This window comes from Rana temporaria, chromosome 2, assembly GCF_905171775.1.
Source record: "Rana temporaria chromosome 2, aRanTem1.1, whole genome shotgun sequence".
In the NCBI taxonomy this organism is placed as follows: domain Eukaryota; kingdom Metazoa; phylum Chordata; class Amphibia; order Anura; family Ranidae; genus Rana; species Rana temporaria.
Genome location: NC_053490.1, coordinates 483,671,123 through 483,692,485, shown reverse-complemented (window position 1 = coordinate 483,692,485; position 21,363 = coordinate 483,671,123). Strand labels below are relative to the sequence as shown.

At 40.4% G+C, this 21,363-nt stretch overlaps 1 protein-coding gene across 21 annotated transcripts in view; it reads left to right on the top strand.

The window, feature by feature from the left end:
* The window catches only part of ROBO2 (roundabout guidance receptor 2), a 1,260,761-nt gene that overhangs the window by 1,073,874 nt on the left and 165,524 nt on the right, over positions 1-21,363 (top strand). For all 21 annotated transcript variants that reach the window (XM_040338780.1, XM_040338787.1, XM_040338783.1 and 18 more), the window contains exons 4-5: positions 162-282; positions 10,355-10,493. In XM_040338780.1, the coding sequence (XP_040194714.1) occupies positions 162-282; positions 10,355-10,493 (260 nt within the window). The remainder of the gene's footprint in view (positions 1-161; positions 283-10,354; positions 10,494-21,363) is intronic.

The following is a 21,363-nucleotide window of genomic DNA, read 5'->3' as shown; positions in this document are numbered from 1 at the left end:
GCTAGGTCGACTTTATAGTACTCAGCAATGATAAATTATACCTGAAAATTCCCACATGCCTTTACTGCTCCATTGGGATTGATGGTGGACCTGTAGAAGTGAATGTAAGCTGTAATGAACATATTTAAAGCAGTTTCCTTTCTTTCTCATTCTCATTCAAGATTCGAAGTGGAAAACTGATGCTTTCGAACACAAGAAAAAGTGATGCAGGAATGTACACTTGTGTTGGAACTAATATGGTGGGAGAAAGAGACAGTGACCCAGCAGAGTTGACAGTGTTTGGTAAGCTATTTTCCTTTTTCTTTACATTTAGATCACTTGTATGTGTTTTTTTTACTGTTAAAGCACACCTAACTGCATGTTACCGTTTTAAGCTAATTACCAGAATTCAGTGATATTTGCTAAGAGGTGGCAAGCAGAGGTGTCAGAAATGGAATAAACATGATTTGCAACAGCAAATGGGTTGCTCACAGTCTTCTGGATACACACAAATATTTCTATCAGTCACAGTGATGGCAAATTCACTTACTGTAAATCAGTGGTTCTCAACCTCAGTCCTCAACTACCCCCAACAGGCCATGTTTTGGGAAATTCTCTTAGATAAAATAGCTGTCCAAAATACCAAGCCATTGACTCTGATTTAAAGCACCTGTGCAAGATAAAGGAAAACCTGAAAACATGGCCTGTTGGGGGTACTTGAGGACTGAGAACCACTGCTGTAGATAACATTGAGAATAAACAGGACTTTTTCAGTAAAGCAGCACAAAAAGCAATGATAATAAGTAGAGTTTACTTATCCATATGAATTTTTTTCTCCATTTACATGTGTGTTTTGCATTAGCACATACATGTAAAGTGTGCTATATTACATGTTAATGTGTATGTTGTTAAGGCAGACAGCTGTAATTAAATTGGCTGCCAACACACCCCAGCATGCCTGAAATGTGCCTAAAATCGCACATGGGCCTTTTTTCTATTGTAATAATGTGGGCTATACCACACGTGTGTTAAAGTGCATTGTGGTTGAATGTTGCTCAGCTCATAATAAATGTGCATTTGGCCTTATGTATAGTTGAAGCCAAATCTTTTATTTTTATTTATTTTTTTCATTGTTGAAAACTCATCTGGGGGGCGTGGTCTAGCCGTGATCGGGAATGGCTGCTTAACTGGAAAGCTCCCGCTGCTGCAGGCTGCAATTCTCGGCTAACGGAATCGGTAAGGGGTCCCACCGACTGGAATACGACTAATCTGATACCCGTTGTCACGGTGATCATCCCCATACTGTTTTCCATTCTACCCGACGAATTTTCACCAATTTACAATCTTTTGGAAATTCCTGTCAGATCTTATGATGGCCGAATTCCCGGGAGGCCAGTCAGATACATTGGCCACTTCTCAAGGGAACTTTGACACAAACCCCCTTACCGACAACCGGAATCCCCACCTCGCTACGGACGCTCGACAGAGCCTTAGCCTAAATGATCTACACTCCGTGGCAGCTGATATTAAAGAGACGCTATCAGCTGCCATTGCAGATCTGAAATTGGACATACGCGCAGTTTCAGCGCGCGTCAGTGATGTGGAAAAAACTACTGCGCAACAGACAGCAGCTCTGCGCCATATTAACCACAAAACCAACGTACACATTACGCTTCTGAGAGACTTATACCGCCAAACAGAAGACCTCGAGAACAGAAGCAGGAGACATAATTTGAGGGTACGGGGACTGCCCGAATCGATTGATTTTGATCGACTCTCCCCCGCAATTCTAACAATTTTTAACGATTTGCTGGGTCGCCCACCCTTAACCAACATTAAAATGGAACGCCTGCACAGGGCCCTGCGACCCAAGGGCAGACCCTCTGATCCTCCTAGAGATGTCATATGCCATATAGATGACTTCTTACTGAAAGAGGATATTCTGAGGCAGGCAAGACTGCGCTCTTCTCTGAAATTTGAGGGCTCTACATTATCTATATTTCAAGATCTGTCGAAAATCACGCTCCAAAATAGACGTGATCTGAAACCTTTATTGGATGCACTGAGAAATAAAAGCATCATCTACAAATGGAAGTTTCCATTTGGCCTGCAAGCGACCAATCAGGGTCATACTGCCCTGCTGAGGGTACCCGAAGATCTACATGCCTTTTGCAAATCCATGAATATTCCATATATGGAACTACCAAATTGGTATGCAGACTTTCGTTTTAAAGACAACTCCAGAGACTGCAGGAAGGATGACACTGTCGCTATGGAAACGGCCCCTTACAGAGCCAGGAGACGACGATCCCAATCACCTAGCAACCTAGATTCTCCAGGCATTCCAGATCCTGATCTTCAATCAACAAACGTGCCACATTCCAGGAAACCCAGAAGGGATAAATGAGTGTATTCTGTTATTTACACTTTTTTCCAAAATTGTCTAAAACACATATATTTTATTGATGTTTATTGATGTTTCTTCTATCTTACTCCTGATATATATAACCCTTGTGGTTTGACCTGAAACGTATTTGTTTTGGTAATTTTAAGACACATACGAAATTGCTACCCTTCATGCTGCAACTTTTGTGGCATTCAATGTATTTTTTATTTTTTATTTTTTTATTTTTATTTGGATTTATTTATGAAGGGTGGAGACAATGTTTCTTTCTACTATTATCAACACTATCATTTAACTATGCATTGATACTACTGTTTTCAGGTCTACCCACACGGGCAAGGGATCTGCAATTGTCTCTTTCTTACATTTTGTTACTGCAGTTCTCTTCCTATGATAATATTACTGATGGTTGTGACCTGTACCTAAGACCCGGACAGCGCTCCTGACACACTGACATGCTGTCCGGATGCTGAGCAGTTTTACTACTTTCAATTGTTTATATCTTATATATTTGGAATGTTATCAGATTCCGGTCTCTCATTACCCTTTATAATGGGAATTCCGTTAGCCTCATCATTTCTACTATAGCATATTGCTTTCTTTCTTTAATAGTCTGTAGGCGGCGGGCATCCAGTCGTTCCGATTTATTGATCTCTGACTCGGTTCACTCCAACCCCCACGGAGTAGCTCTTGTTAGATCTCTTTATTTTTTTCTAATAAGATACTACTTCACCTTGTACCGCATATTTTTCCCTGCGGGGAAATTTTACTCCTGTTAATTTTTATTTTTATTATTGTGATAGTCACCGGTACTATCTGTTTTGAGTATTTAATACTCAACACCTAAACCTTCCCTTAAACCCCTTCACCCTCGTTTTTCCTATTTTCTCAACTTGAGGATCCCCTCCTACTTTTGACTAATATGACTACCCCCAATAATCCTACAACAGACCCTCAAAAGACAATCAAACTTTACTCTCTTAATGTAAAGGGCCTCAATATCCCAGAGAAACGGTCAAAGCTTTTACTATTGTTGAAGAAATCAAAAGCAGACATAATATTCCTTCAGGAGACCCACTTTAAGTCCAACAATTGCCCAACCTTTACGGATAAGAGATTTCCTCTGATACTCCACACTACAAACCTAAACTCCAAATCGAAGGGAGTTTCAATACTAATTTCTAAGTATTGCCCCTTTCAAATTTTGGACACTAAAACTGATAATGAAGGCAGGTACCTGTTTGTTAAAGGATCCTTGTATAATAAACCTGTGACTTTGGCCAACATATATGCCCCTAACAGGCTCCACGTTCAATTCTTTAAGGACACTATTGAAGTCCTTAAGTCATTCTCCGTCGGCTCATTGATACTCGGTGGAGACTTCAACATAGCCCTGAATCCCCTTCTAGACACCTCCACTGGCTCCTCTACAATATCATATAAAACACTGAGTAGTATTAAATCTTTGCTAAAAGACCTTTCCATTCACGACACCTGGCGAATACTAAATCCCTCTTCAAAAGACTTTACTTTTTACTCTCTCCCACATGACTCCTATTCTAGAATAGACTATTTTTTCTTGTCCCACCACGATCTAAACACTATTGAAAGCGCTACAGTAGAACCCATGCTCATATCGGACCACAACCCAATCACTCTGCATTTGACCTTCAAAAATAAACCAATCCTTCCTAGATATTGGAGACTAGATGATTCTCTCCTCACATATGCTGACAACATGCAAAAATTGGACGTTCAGATCTCCGAATTTTTCATACATAACAACACTGGCGATGTACATCCTATAAATGTTTGGCTCGCGCACAAGTGTGTCATTAGAGGCAGTTTGATCTCGCTCGGTGCGAGAAGGAAGAAACTACATCAGGCTCATATAAACGATTTAACTAATAAAATCAATAGCCTGGAACTTATACATAAACATTCTTTGGCACTACAAACGCTTGAGGAGCTTTCGAGACTCAGGCTAGAACTGTCTGAAGTCCTAGACAAAAGGATCAAACGCAGTTTTGATATGTCTCGAAAATTTTTCTATGAGCATGGAAATAAGACGGGGAAATTACTAGCTAACACCTTGCACTCAAAATCTAAAAAATTTGAGAACATATTTACCATTACTGACCCTAAAGGTAAAAAATATTCCTCTTCTGAAGATATCGCAGACCAATTCCGAATCTTCTACTCCAAACTCTATAACTTGACTCCTGAATTTGGCCCTAAAAATACGCCTTCAAGAAAAGATCTAATTTCTGAGTTCTTGAAAAATTACTGCCCTAATACCTTATCCTCGGACACAGCGAAAAGTATAGATAGGCCTCTGGAAGCAGGAGAAGCTTTAACTGCACTCGGTCAATTAAAGACTGGAAAAAGTCCTGGCCCAGACGGTTTTTCGGTTAATTACTACAGATCTTTCAAAGATGTCTTGATCCCACAATTTCTTAACGCGTTTAATTCTAGCCCTTTCCCGTCCCCACTTCCTAATGATCTCTTAGAAGCCCACATTGTCATGATTCCTAAGCCTAACAAGGATAAAACCCTTGTTTCCAATTACAGACCCATTTCCCTCTTAAATAACGACATCAAATTATATGCTAAAATCATAGCTAATCGCTTACTTCCCTTATTACCTCGAATAATATCCCTCGACCAAACGGGCTTTACGCCGGGAAGAGAGGCTAAGGACAACACCATAAAGGCTATACATGTTCAACACTGGCTCATCAAATCAAAATCTCCGGGTTTTTTCTTATCCCTCGATGCGGAGAAGGCCTTCGACAGGATAGCCTGGGACTATATGTTAGATGTCCTTAAATCCCTGGGCATACAAGATCGAATGTTGGGATTCATTAACCTCTTATATTCATACCCTACGGCTAGAATCAAAGTTAATGGTGTCCTGTCGGAGGCCTTCTCCCTGTCGAATGGCACTCGTCAGGGTTGCCCTCTGTCACCCATAATTTTTATACTTATCCTGGAGCCTTTCTTATGTAGACTACGAGAGAATGTGGATATTAGTGGAGTTAAGATTAATAACACAACTTATAAATTAGCGGCTTTCGCAGACGACATTCTACTATTTCTTACCAACCCAATAATTACAATTCCGAACCTACTTAAAGATTTCTCCATGTTTAGAACCATCTCAAATTTCAAAATAAACTTCTCCAAATCTAAGGCCTTAAATATTTCCCTTTCCACTGACACGGTAAACCAATGCAAACTTAATTTTCCATTTACCTGGGAGAATGAATCTATACCTTATTTGGGAATCCACTTACCGTCCAACATGGATAATCTGTACACTATCAACTTTGTTCCCCTGCTGAACACCATAAAAAAAGATTTGCTTGAATGGAACAAAGGCATTTTCTCGTGGTTTGGGAGGGCTAACGTCATAAAAATGTGTATCTTGCCTAAAGTCTTGTATCTCTTCCAGACCATTCCTATTACGATCCCTGCCACATTCTTCAAATCTCTAAACCGTGTCTGCTTGAAATTTATCTGGAATGATAGGCAACCCCGTATCAAATGGGACAAGCTTACTATCCCGAAATCTTTGGGTGGAATTGGTCTACCAGATTTTAAAACGTATTATTGGGCCTGTCATATGTCCAGAATTATTAATTGGCACCTACACAGTGGCTCCAAGGACTGGATCCAACTGGAGGAATCTTTAATCTCTCCACCAATCCCTCTGAAAAACCTTCCATGGATTGATCCTAGGAAGGTTCCGCACCTTGCAAACACACATCCAATTACGGGAACTTCATTGAAAATTTTCAGGTCTCTCTGTAAAAAATTTAAAATCTCTTCAATATATGGACCTATTACCCCAATATCCTTTAACCCTGAAATATCCCGGAAACACCATATCATTACCTCCCCCGACTTGGATTCAGACACGACTTGCAGGGCTGAAGCCTTCTTTGAAAAAGGGAATCTCATTTCTCTGGTTCATTTCTCCGCTAAATTCCCGAATCTTACTGTCTCTCCTCATAACTTTGAACTAATCACTCTTTTTTTGAAAAAATTCGGTTTCACTAACATTTGGCACAGGCCTAAGACAACCTTTGAATCCGTCTGCATAGGAAAGGCTCCCCAAGGCCATTTAATTTCCCTCATGTATTGTGTATTGAGCTCAACATCAGACCCACAATCAGACAACACCAACAAGAAATGGGAAAGGGATCTACGTATAACAATCTCTAATGACCAGTGGACTTCAGTCTTCCATCGCCTACACAAGGGCTCACTAAACGTCCTGATACAGGAAAACAGTTACAAAATATACTCAAGGTGGTATAAAACCCCTTACATTATTAATAAATTTAGCCCAAACGTCTCTCCCTTGTGCTGGCGATGCGGACTAGAGGCTGGCACTCTCCTCCATATATGGTGGGAATGTTCAGCTATCACGACTTTTTGGAAATCAGTCCATGATCTCATTGTGTCCATTACCACCTACACCCCAGACTTTACAGCTGGACAGTACCTATTACACCTCTCCTCTCTACCCAATTCAGTCTACAAGAAATCTATTATTGTGTTTCTTATCAACGCGGCAAAGCTGTGTATTCCAGTTAAATGGTCGCAAGCAACCCCTCCAAAAATTTCAGAGTGGATACGCAAAGTGGATCACATTGCATATATGGAGGAATTGATATCCCATTCTAGAGATTCTTCTAGGAATTTCCGAGATAAATGGGCATGCTGGCACCACTTTGCGGATTCTTCTGAATACCGTACTTTGTTGGATTCCTGATGAGTCCCGGAATCTGATTAATCTCCTCTGTTGTTCCTATTTTCTATAACTTTGTCAATTTGAATCACACCGCTTATAATAGGATGGTTTCCTCAACCCTCCCTCTACCTTGCCTTCCCCTACCCCTTCCTTTCCCCCCTAAATACTCGAATTTTATCTTGACTGCTTTGTTGTGACTATGATGGATCACTAACTTTAAATATTGATCCTTGTTTTATGTTCTTAAATGTAATGTCACTTATTCGACTTATTGCATACATTGTAACAAGATCGCTTTGTATACTCTTACATGTTTTAAAAACCCAATAAACATATTTGAAAAAAAAAAAAAAAAAAAAAAAAAAAAGAAAACTCATCTGATTTTTTTTCTTTTGGTCAATCATGCCTCGATCATGAGATTTCTCTTAACTTCCTGTCCTGCAGACACAACAGGAAGCCAGATGAAATGTCTTCCCTACGTGCTGACAACTAAAAATTGTGGATTGTCTATAATTTTTACTCCCCTGATATTGGCTACTGGAACAAATTGAAAGTTTAAATCTCCTTAACAGGGACACAGAGAGCAATAAAAACCAGACAAAGGCTCTAATCTCTACCCACTCTGTCCAAAACTAAAACATTTTTTGCGCTTTAGATACACTTTATGTGTACCTTTTAAAGAGTAACTGTAATATAATTATATAATATTATCACATTCCGATTAATAAATGTTACACTGCCTTCAGTTTTGATGTGAATTTGAACGGTCAGTTCAACCAAAACCAATATTTTAGTTTTTGGTAGAGGTTAGAGAGTTAAATCAGCCAAAAATTCAATTATTTTTCATCTCTTGGGCACCCATCCCAAAACTCTCATATGGACAGCAACAGGGCTGAGATTTATGGCGAGGGTGTCTTGTTTTTGAATATCCAACGCATGCAGTATACTGTATGAATCCAGTAGCTGAGGCCCAAGCTATAACTAAAATATTACTTTTTAGTGGATTCACTATGTAACATTTTTTTATGTGATATGCAAATATGGCTGCCCTTGTGTATGTATATGATAATAAAATACAAAAATGAATGCTTTGTTAAGAGTAACACACTTCAATTAGGTGAACATATTAATACATGTTATTAAATAAGCCAATGTATGTGTTACCTGCATTTGGCTGATTTTCTCAATTTGTTTAACAGTATCTAACAATGCTCAATTCTTAATGCTTTATCCGGGGGACTTTTCAGTCCATTATTCTTGTTATTTTCAGTTAATTATCCTTATTTTGTGATATATTTTAGTGCCTTTATAAATTCTATGATATACTGTAACTACTGATTACCTTTACTAACAATTATTATATGTATTATGTGTATGTTTATCAAAGCTCAATTTTCAAAGAGCTCTGCCTCTAAAGTCCTTGCTAAAGTGCCTAGGTAATAAACAACATATATAACCCCACAGCGTGTAGGGCTGAAGAAATGTCAGTGGCATCCACCATTAAGTAGTGTTACTTCAAACACTAGTCAAAATGTTCTTGACAGACTTAGAAAAATCGATACAGATAAAAGAGCTAGAGAAAAATGAAGTAATCCTTCAGACAACAGAAAGATGGTATATATTATTCCAAGAATCAATTTTTCCCTGTCTCTGGTACATTGTTAGAAACATATGGATAATCCTTCCACATCCAGTTCTTAAAATTTCATATGTATCAGCTATTCAATTGGTCCAGTATAGTTAGTATAGTTTTACTGTATATCACATATGGCTGGAGTTATACAATTCATACTAGAGTTACAACACACTATTAAATAGTTATGTATTTAAACTACAGATTGTATGTTATTGTATGTTATTCTCATATTTTGTCCCACTTTGTGGAAGTAATTTGCAGCCAGACATAATTCACAGCATAGTGGTCATGATTTACTGATTTAGACTTTGAGTCCTGTTCTGAGCCACTTATGCTCTATTATGTGTATGGAGAGCAGTTGGTGGAAATTGGAAGTATCAGCAGGCAGCCTTTCCTTGGAGAAGCTGGACAGAAGACTACATCAAGGAAAATAATGCTGTACTGGCTGTGACAACACCATCATAGTAATCGCTCCCTGTCCCTGGTATTTTTATGCATGTAAATGTATGACCCCCAAAGGTCCACTGAAGTCTATTAATATTGTTAACTTGGCTGCTATTTTTTATACAAGTCTGCTAATGGTAGTATCTGTTTTAGCTTATATCACAACGCCTTTTTTGGTTAACAGGAAATGCAGTTACCAAGGTGTGTATTATTTGCACAATAGAACATTGATGGCTACTAGTTCAATTTCCTCAGTATTTATTAACCTATTTTGCCAACATTGTAAAATTCAGTTTGTCACCCAAGCTGTTAACAATGAACTAGAACTAAAGTAAAATCCCAAGTATCGGATCTTTTATTAAGAATGATCTGTCTTTGTCTATGAAAGTAGACCTATAATTAACGTCTAACAGTTGGCTAACAGGGAAGAATTAGCATAGTTTAATGCACCGATCGACAACCAGTGGTATGTGGACCACTGATGGTCCACAAGTAAATTTTGGTGGTCCCCAGGGGTACTGATGCAAATCAACATTTTGGCAGATGTTTACTCCAATGTTGTTTCCAGTGGTGTTATCAATTATTTCCAGTTATTTCCATAGAAAATGCATGTGTCCAAAAATGTAGAGGTGTAAATACAACAAGAACATAGCGATTTTAGAATTTAGTGATTTCCTTCTTAGCACACTTACACACAGAGGGGAAGCTGTTTAATTGGGCAGACTGAACCCTGTGTTAGTATCATGTTGAATGGTATTGGTGCTTACAAGGTTATTGGTGTTGTTCTCCTCTTCTTCATTTGACACTGTTCAATTTGACAATGTTCTCTCCTGAGGGCTGGCCACTCAGGCCCATACACTGCACCATGTTAGGAGTTTACATGATCACTCATTCCTAAAATACCAGTTATATGTAAATGGCTCTGATGAAGCAAAGGACCGGCGGTGGAGCATGGTGAATGTGATTATCAGCCAATGAGTGGGGTTATTCTTTTAAGAGAAATGGCCTGTTTGGTAATTTAGGGTAAAGTGACAAATCCTCTTTCACGTATATAGTAATTGCCAGCAATTGACATTCTACAAACTGTAGATGTTACACAACATCTAAAAACATTTCTTCTCTGTTTTGTTAGAACGACCAACGTTTGTCAGAAAGCCAGTTAACCAAGTTGTTTTGGAAGATGAGACTGTAGAGTTTCGGTGTTCAGTCCTCGGAGATCCACAGCCAACTGTCCGATGGAAAAAGGATGATGCAGATTTGCCAAGGGGAAGGTGAGTTTTCAAGACCAGTTTGCTACATCATGTTAAATAGATTCTTAATATTAAGCACAATGGGCAAACTAAAAATGATAGACTATAATATAAAGTCCACTTTAAAATGAATCTACCCAATAGTATTTCCACATGCATAATACTTGAAAACCCCATAACAATTGGGTCAGATTTCACCATAATTACGAGCTTAGTGTTCCCACAGGGGCACCATTATTCTATTGAGAAAAGGAAACAAGATTATTACTGGGCATGCAATATGTCAGCCAAGAGGTGCCAGTATGACAGCTTTGGGAATGGGCAGATGTCTTACTGACCTTTATTTTCAGGAAGAGATATCTGACGATTAGTAGCCAACCTTCGGTTGGCCATAGATCTAAGCAGGTAATGGGTCCTATCATAAATATGAATTCTCTGTTCTGCTGGCCATTCAAGTTTATGTAATGGAGAAAAGGGGAGGGAGTGATACACAATTGCTTTTATCATTATCTTATCAGATGATAATGATCAGAACAGGTTTACTAATTGTGCGATTAAATGTTACTTCTAAGGATGGCCGGTTATTTTGGCTATACTTCTCCTGTAGATCACAGGAGTGCACTTCATTCTGCACTCCTGTGACCTGTTTTAAGCCGACAGTGGGCTAAAATCCACCGTCGGCTGATGTCACTCAGCTTGTCCAGGCTCGGGAAAGATCCAGACCATATGATTGGGATTGACCCAGATCTTTGGACAGGCACCTACTTTGCTTTTAAATTTAATATTTAAATGCAAGCATTGTCAGTACCTGACTACAACTTGGAATTAGCCTCATTCGGTCCCTGTATAGTGGAGCTCAGACTGTGAGAGAGAAGCAGTAAAAGGATCCCCTCAGTTGAACTACAGTGCTACAGTGCTCATGTGTTAACAAGTAATATTCTTGTAGAAAAAGGGCCCATAGTGACAGGTAGATAAGCTCATTAGTGTGCTGCTTCTCTTTTCACTGTCCAGTCACAAGACCTGTAAGGCCCCGTACACACGGTCGGACAAAACCGATGAGAATGGACCGAGGTTCAGTTTCATCGGTCCAAACCGACCGTGTGTATAGCCTATCGGTCTATTGTCCTTCGGTCCAAAATGTTAAAACATGCTTTAAAATCGACCCGATGGACCGCTGCCCGATCGGTCCAAACCGATGGTTAGTACAGAAAGCATCGGTTCAAAACCCGCGCATGCTCAGAATCAAGTCGACGCATGCTTGAAAGCCTTGAACTTCGTTTTATTCAGCACGTTGTGTGTTTGACAATGGTGTGTACGCACATCAGACCATCAGGCCACTTCAGCGGTGAACCGATGGAAATGGCCCGTCAGACAATTCTCATCGCTTTGGAACGACTGTGTGTACGTGGCCTAAGGCTTTTTTCACATGGGTGTAATGAAGCATACATCCCTGTGAGGGCTGTGTTTTCCTGCACAGGTCGCACAAGTGTTCCGTGTATCTACATGCAGTCATTCTAATTCATGTCAATTGGAAAGCAATGGCTCCACAGATACAGCTGCTGCTCCCAGTTTGTCATCCTTGTAAGTGCAGGAGTGTGTTCCGGGGACATGCATTCCTACGCACCCACACAGATGTCAAGTTGTGTCCATGCAGCTGCTGCACCCTCATTAATCTGCACACAAATGTGCGCAACACCTGTGCATCCTATGCAGGCAAATACGGCCCTTACATACTGTAGATGTGGGGTTAAGTATGCCCATGAGAATAAGACCTAAGTGCATCCCAAACGTGGATGGGCAGAAATACAGATCTTTTTTGAGGTAAACTAGCTGCTATATACTGTATTTCAGTTGTGTATGTAGCTGTGCCTGGCGTTAAGCTTTAAAAATGAGATTATTGCTTGATTCATCATACAGGGCAACCTTTACCTTAAGTCATAAGTACCTTTAGCAGTGCTCAAAAAACTCATAAAAATGTGTAAACGCAGCAACAGACGTCAACCATCAGACACAGCACTATGACCTGATGCGTTTTCTGTGTTATTTTTCATTGTGCTATAGTACATGACATAGTGCGATCCTAGTAGGAGTTCTCTTTCCATATAGCGTCTAATGATCGGATTGCTATAAATGTAGGCTAAGTGTGGGGTTCAGAAAAATTACATGTCTCAGGGGGCAGCTGCATGCTGTAATTACAAAGCATGTAAAACACAATCTTTTCTCTTTCCTCACTGAAGAGAATTTAAATTACAAGAAGAAACTTAGGACACCGTAATAACTATTTTAACCTTGCGTAGAGAGAAAACCCACACTGCCAGCTCTTCATAAGGGCCTCAGAAAAATTGTACATGTTCAGCAGGAATGTATAGTTGGAGAAGCCTGTGTGTGGGTCTTATTGGAATAAAATTGCAGCCTCTAGTTTTCTATAGTACTAGTAGATATTTTAGGATTTCACTACTACATTGTAGAGGCAGGAAGTGCCAGGCTGACCACTCACGAGAAATGTTGGCGGGCGCCCTGCACTGTTGTACTAGGAAATGGAAAAGCCAAAATTTAATTTACATTTACAGAAGAGATCTTCTGCTGATTTTTACAGAACAAGGTTAAGGAAAGAGAGTAATGGGGACATTTATCCTTTAGTACAATTACGTAATTTGATTTCATAGTACAAAGACCTGTATAAGACATGCATTTTCTGATACAGTGTACTAGCTGCAGTTTTAAATGGATAAATAACATAAAACAACAACAGCAAGAAAATCCTTTTAGATTAACTACATTGCAAGGCCCTCGGAAAACTGTATTGCAGATTCTTGCATGCTTTTGTTCTGTAGATAGTAAATAAGTACTTGAGATGCCCTTTCTAAAACTGACCATTAAGTTGAGAAGTCTATTTTTTATTATAATTAAATGATGAAATTTAGTGTTGTATTAATAAATTCCTTGTGTGGTGAGACTGGAAGCATTTCACCAAAGGTCAAACTACTAATGTAAGGAAAATCTGTATCAGTGAATGAACCGACCTTAAAGAGGTTGTAAAGGAAACATTTTTTTTTTCATAATAAGCATCTTTTACTTGCAGACATTCCTCTTTTCACTTCCTTATTGTTAGTTTTTGCTCAGAAGTCGCTCTATTTCTTCTCTGTTCTGTTCACTTCCTGCTTGTCTGATTATACTGACCACCGTGACGGGAGGCTTTACTGCAGTGGTCAGTAACGTGCTCGCCCCCTCCTGGGAACTACATCTGTGTGGCTCTCTACATGTTAGAGACTTCAAGGAGGTGTGAATTACTGGGCGTGCCGCAATTCATACTGGAAATGTAGTTCAGAGGCCTCGTACACACGGCCGAGGAACTCGACGTGCCAAACACATCGAGTTCCTCGGCCAGTTCAGCACTGAAGCCGCCGAGGAGCTCGGCGGGCCGAGTTCTCCCATAGAACAACGAGGAAATAGAGAACATGTTCTCTATTTCCTCGCCGAGCTCCTCGTCGGCTTCCTCGGCCGAAAGTGTACACACGACCGGGTTTCTCGGCAGAATTCAGCCAGAAACTCGGTCGGAAGCTGAATTCTGCCGAGGAAACTGGTCGTGTGTACGGGGCCTTACATGAACAAACAATGCAAACCAGGACATGAATGAGAGAACAGAAACTACAATGCTGGAGGTGATATAGATGAAGGAATTTACTTGTTTTTTAACTTGTTTGTTTTACTTGTTTACCTTGCAGACATTAATTTTAGGCAAAAATGTTTTTTCCTTTAGTGACCCTTTAATGCCTAAAGCCTGGTACACAATATTCATTTTTTTTTTCTGTTAAACCCGCTGTTACTAACTATGCAAATTTAATATAGTGATCTTCCCCGCTGAGCTATTGTGCTCTGACATGAGAAATGCCCCCCACTAGAACACTTCGTTGGCTGAGAGCGCTGATCAGGAGTTGGTCGACTGCTGGTTTTCCAGCATGCTCGTCTAACAGAAGCTGGCCAAACACCGAATATCAGATGTTTTTTTTTTTTTAACTGGCCGATGTCTCCCATCATTTGGCTCGTGTGTATCCGGCTTAAATGCAGCCTAAATAAAAACCAGAAAAACCCACACAATGGACATAACTTACAATCACTAGAATGTGTTCCATGTAATGGCGCCTCTTCTTTTAGTTGAACTCCTCCTCCATCCTGCTCCCCCCCCCACTCTTGACACTGTAATCTTCCAGTTTGGAAGCGGTTAAAGTATATGTTACCCCCCAGCATTATATACTCCTAATATGCGCTTGTTGTACCAATTACTGTATTTATTGGCGTATAACACGTACTTTTTTACCCTGAAAATAGAGGGTAAACTGTGCCTGCGTGTTATACGCAGGGGGCTGTGGAAAGTTTTTTTCCTGAAACTTCCCTCTTAAAGTTTGTGTGCGTGTTATACGCCTGTGCGTGTTATACGCTTGTACTTGCATGAAAAAGTATCCTGATCTCCTTGCATTGCTCCCTTTGTGTGAAATACCTGCCAATCCTTCCAATCTCCCTGCTTTACTATTTTAAACATACAATGCTAGGCATGGAAGCCCATCCATCCCAGCGTAGACAGTTTTGTTATTTGCTACTTAGGAGCAAAGCCTGTCTGTATGCCAATGGACAGGGCTAACACATCCTCCTGCACAGCTAATTACTGGGAAGATCAGTGTATTGCTGTTCCTCCGCCTCCTGTTGACATGTCCCCCTGCAGTCTCCACCCCCAAATCTCTAAGCCCCTTATGCAGCTGGGTTCAGAGGTCATGTATCTATTAAAAATAAAGGAAAGGAAAAAGTTATATACAGTATCTCACAAAAGTGAGTACATGCCTCACATTTTTTGTAAATATTTTAATTCATCTTTTCATGCAACAACACTGAAGAAATTACACTTAGCTAAAATGTAAAGTAGTGAGTGTACAGCTTGTATAACAGTGTAAATTTGCTGCCCCCTCAAAATAACTCAACACACAACACACAGCCATTAACCACTTCCCGCCCGGCCTATGGCCGATTTACGTCCGGGAAGTGGTTATGAAATCCTGACAGGACGTTCTAGAACGTCCTGCAGGATTTCATGCCGCGCGCGCCCGTGGGGGCGCGCATCGCGGCGATCGGTGATGCGGGGTGTCAGTCTGACACCCTGCATCTCCGATCTCGGTAAAGAGCCTCCGGCGGAGACTCTTTACCATGTGATCAGCCGTGTCCAACCACGGCTGATCACGATGTAAACAGGAAGAGCCGTCGATGGCTCTTCCTCACTCGCGTCTGACAGACGCGAGTAGAGGATAGCCGATCGGCGGCTCTCCTGACAGGGGGGGTTAGCGCTGATTGTTTATCAGCGCAGCCCCCCCTCGGATCGCCACCCTGGAGCACCAGGGATGCCCACCCTGGAGCACCAGGGTGGGCAAAAAAAAAAAAAAATGGCAAAAAAAAAAAAAAAAAAAGTCTAAAAAAAAAAAAAAAAAAAAGCATAAAGAAAAAAGATGCCAGTCAGTGCCCACAAATGGGCACTGACTGGCAACCTGGCAAAAATAAGTGCTGCCACCCCAGTGTCCATCAGCGCCACCCCAGTGTCCATCAGTGCCACCCCACAGTGCCCATCCATGCCCAGTGCCCACCTATCAGTGCCCATCTGTGCCACCCATAAGTATCCATCAGTGCCGCCCATCTGTGCCGCTTATGAGTGCCCATCTGTGCCGCCCATGAGTGCCCAGTGCCGCCTATGTGTGCCCATCAGTGCCGCCTATGTGTGCCCATCAGTGCCGCCTATGTGTGCCCATCAGTGCCGCCTATGTGTGCCCATCAGTGCCGCCTATGTGTGCCCATCAGTGCCGCCTATGTGTGCCCATCAGTGTCGCATACCGGCGCCGCCAATCAGTGCCACCTCATCTGTGCCCGTCAGTACTACCTCATCGATGTCCATCAGTGCCATCTCATCGGTGCCCATTAGTGCCGCCATATCAGTGCCCGTAATTGAAAGAGAAAACTTATTTACAAAAAAATTAACAGAAAAAAATAAAAACGTAATTTTTTTTCCAAATTTTCAGCCTTTTTTTAGTTGTTGCGCAAAAAAAAAAAAATCGCAGAGGTGATCGAATACCACCAAAAGAAAGCTCTATTTGTGGGGAAAAAAGGACGCCAATTTTGTTTGGGTACAGTGTAGCATGACTGCGCAATTGCCATTCAAAGTGCGACAGTGCTGAAAGCTGAAAATTGGCTTGGGCGGGAAGCTGCGTAAGTACCTGGTATGGAAGTGGTTAATGTCTAAACCGCTGGCAACAAAAGTGAGTACACCCCTAAGTGAAAATGTCCAAATTGGGCACAATTAGTCATTTCCCCTCCCAGGTTTCATGTGATTCGTTAGTGTTACAAGGTGTGAATGGGGAGCAGGTATGTTAAATTTGGTGTTATCGCTCTCACTCTCTCATACTGGTCACTGGAAGTTCAGCATGGCACCTTTATGGCAAAGAACTCTCTGAGGATCTGAAAAAAATATTCGTTGCTCTACATAAAGATGCCTAGGCTATAAGAAGATTGCCAACACCCTGAAACTGAGCATGGTGCTGCCAATAGACAGTGTTCTCCACCGCTATCATTTGCTGTTAAAGCGGGGTTCCGGGCATAACTTTTTTATTTATTTTTTGAAAGCTAAAATTAATCACCTTAAATAGTCCCTAAAACATATTAATAGCTCCCCAATCATTCCAAAAATCAATGCAAACACTTGCTAGACATGTGCACACTGAAATATTTTGTTTCGTAATTTAGTTTTCGTCCGAAAAATACATTTATTTAGTTACTCCCGAAATTCGTTTTTATTTATTTTGTTTTTTAAAAAAAATGCATTTGTCCGAAAATCCAAATTAATTAAGGTCGAATCTGTCATTGAAGGCTTTTGGTGTCTGTTGAATGTTCTAAGAAAAAAAAAAAAAAGATTCGACAGAATCTTTAAAGAAAAAAAAAAAAAAGATTCGATGGAGCAACGAAACTGTCTCTCTATGTCCAATCTTCTTCATGTCTCTATAATGTTGAATCTTTTTTCTTTATGTAGAATAATATTGGACTAATAGAGTTAAGGTTAGGCACATTCGACCGCAACGAAAACGAAAATAAAGCATTTGTTAATGTCGGATCTTTCGGTTTTCGTTTTCTGTGCTTTCGTTATCGTTTAAAACGATAACGAAAATACCTGAAATTCGGACGAAAATGCATTCGAACGAAAACAAATGCACATGTCTAACACTTGCCTTATATCCTCCAGCTCATGTTGTGGCCGTATCCATCATATGTGTGGGCATGTGAAGCCCAGTTCCTTTTTCTTCCTGGTTTTCAGGGAGAGGTGCATGCTGGGCGATTTTTAGGCACAGTAATGCCCTCTAATGCCTTCCCAGGAGGCAATGGGGTCTTAGGTCAGGAAGTTTTACCACCTATAACCAGGAACTAGGCAGATTATGAAATCTACCTAGTAACAGCCAGATAGAAGTAAGTAATTATTATTATTATTTTTTACATTTTTTTTTTTTACATTAAAGGCAAGCTGTTGAAAAAATATTTTAGGGTGGAACTCCGCTTTAACAATGATTTTACACACACACACACACACATATATAAATATATATATATATATATATATATATATATATATATATATATATATATGCGCAGTTGCTAAAGGTAGAGTACCTTGACAGGTTAAATACATATATAGTTAATCAGTGCAGTCGTCGGAGGTGCAGTTCCTTGACTGATTCTTGAACTAAGTCTCCTGTGACAAAATGCTAAAACATATTAAGATCTTTACCATCAATGAGACACTACCCCAAGCAGTAACGCACAGTACAAATGGTGCAGGATCAGATTTATATAGACAGACGTTTTGCTGTAGCTTAAGTGAGAACATTAGAATTAAAGGATTGTTTTTCTAGTTGAATCTTTCTCCCAGCATAGTTCTGCAAAGCAGAGGTGGAAGAGTGGTGCAGTGCTTTCTGCCAGGAAGGCTTTTTGGTTTTCATCTTCTTATGGTATAAACTCCGTCAGATTACAGATATACTGAAATTATTTATTGTGGGGAGATTTGGTCAGTAAAAAAGTGGGGTATACAACCACTTTAAGCTCGTGCATTGTTGGTTCACTTACCTTTTCCTTCGATTTCCCTTCTAAATGTTTTTTTTCTTTGTCAGAATTTTTCACTTCCTGTTTCTCCTCAGTAGGCTTGCCCCATCATCCTAGTGGTGGTTAGTCAGCCAGAACAGCTTACTGAACAGCTTACTGAGGAGGAACAGGAAGTGAGAAATTCTCACAAAGAAAATAAAAACAAAAACACATTTTTTAGAAGGGAAATCGAAGGAAAAGGTAAGTGAACCAATAATGCACAAGCTTAAAGTGGTTTTATACCCCACTTACTTTTACCTATAGGTACCTATAATAAGGCTTACCTGTAGGTATAAAGAATATCTCCTAAACCTGTACGCTTTAGGAGATATTCCCCCCGCAATGCGCAGCAGGGATCCTCGGCTAAAGGGCCGGCAGCCGCCGTCTCCCGCGCGCAGTGACGTCATCGCCGCTCCAGCCAATCACAGCGCTGGGGCGGCGATACCCAGAAGACACGCCGAAGCAAGCTGACATCTCACTCGGCGTGGACCAGGTAAGTTCTCTTCACCTCATTTTAAGGTAAGTATTTCATAATGAGCTAGTATGCGATGCATACTAGCTCATTATGGCTTTTCCTTTACAGGTGTAAAAAAAAATAAAAAAATAACAGGGTATACAACCGCTTTAAAGGAACCTATTTAGAAAATAAAAAACACACCTTTACAACCCCTTTAAGTAGATTTTCCAAGCAGAAATAAGTCATTCAGGAACAGCAAGAACAAGTGTGTCCAGAAAAACGAAGCACTTCCAGAAATAGCACATGGCCCATCTACAATGTACAGAAACTCATAGCGCACATTACATTCAGCAACTTCTTGAATGGTTTGCTGTGTTTGTATGAACAGATGGTTATGGCATTTCTCTTTTTTTGCTTTTTTTTTGTATTTTTTTTTATTTTAGTCCTTTTTTTTCTTCAGACGGTTCTTTCATTGACTTTGTCACAGCTGGTAACCAATCAATCTCAATTCACGGTACAGTGATGATAGCACACGTTGTCCAGGGGCCAAATCTGATTGGGTTGAATTTTTCATCAGCGTTTCATATCCGAAACAGAGAGAGAGGAAAAGTGTGTGCGTGGTAATGACTGCCAGCATACTATTGTAGAAGTGTCATTAATCACATGCTGCAACAATGAGAGCATTCATACAATGCAATGATTACCAGATTTCTCAATCAAAATAAGCCTATGTGTGTTACTGTGCCCTTACTACTACTGTTTTGTCATTTCTTCTGCTTCCAATTAAATGCAAACCTTCAGCTTTTCACGCCACTTACATATCTAGTTATTCAACCTTCTTTGGCTCCAGCAGATTGGCAAAATATGGCATCTCTGAAAGGTTTAACAAGCACCTTTGAACAGAAGGCCGAGTACGTTAAACCATTAAACAAAAGAACTATTGAAATCCTTTCAGATAACACAGTCTACAGTTTTCAGGCTATTAAAGAAGCTGAAGAGAGGCCAGAAATGCTTTAATAACACTTTCAATACAGAGAGAGCGATTGTTTGTAGGCCTACATACCTGTGTGTGATATATCATGCTTTATGACTGCTATTCAGCTTATTGTATAATGGCAATTCTATTTATTTTAGACACAGGGCTTCTTCTTAATGACAAGGTCATCTTAATAATATTTTCAGCTGGTAATAATTTTGCTGTACGTATGTCCCATTCTCTTACATTTAACCACTTAAGGACCGGACCAATATGCTGCCTAAAGACCCAAGGTGTTTTTACAGTTCGGGACTGCGTCGCTTTAACAGACAATTGCGCGGTCGTGCGACGTGGCTCCCAAACAAAATTGGCGTCCTTTTTTCCCCACAAATAGAGCTTTCTTTTGGTGGTATTTGATCACCTCTGCGGTTTTTATTTTTTGCGCTATAAACAAAAATAGAGCGTCAATTTTGAAAAAAATTCAATATTTTTTACTTTTTGCTATAATAAATATCCCCCAAAAACATATATAACATTTTTTTTTCCTCAGTTTAGGCCGATACGTATTCTTCTACCTATTTTTGGTAAAAAAAATCGCAATAAGCGTTTATCGATTGGTTTGCGCAAAATTTATAGCGTTTACAAAATAGGGGATAGTTTTATTGCATTTTTATTAATTATTTTTTACTACTAATGGCGGCGATCAGCGATTTTTTTCGTGACTGCGACATTATGGCGGACACTTCGGACAATTTTGACACATTTTTGGGACCATTGTCATTTTCACAGCAAAAAATGCATTTAAATGACAGTTGCAGTTTGGGAGTTAACCACAGGTGGCGCTGTAGGATTTAGTGTACACTTAGTGTGTCTGTAGGGGGGTGTGTCTGTAGGAATGACGTCATCGATCGAGTCTCCCCTATAAAGGGGATCACTCGATCGATGCAGCGCCATAGTGAAGCACGGGGAAGCCGTGTTTACATACGGCTCTCCCCGTTCTTCAGCTCCGGGGAGCGATCGCGACGGAGCGGCTATAAACAAATAGCCGCACCGTCGTCCCGGATCGCTCCCCAAGGGAACCCGACCGCCGCGTGTAGCGGGGGGAGTCCCGACAGGACCCCCGACCCACGTCTAGGCTGGCACGTACAGGTACGTTGATGTGCCTGTCCGTGCCATTCTGTCAACGTATATCTACATGCGGTGGTCGGGAAGTGGTTAAAGGAACATTCCTCCCAAAACTCATATTACATTTTTTGGTAGATGCTGGAGAGCTGAAACCCAGCTAAAATCTGGGAATT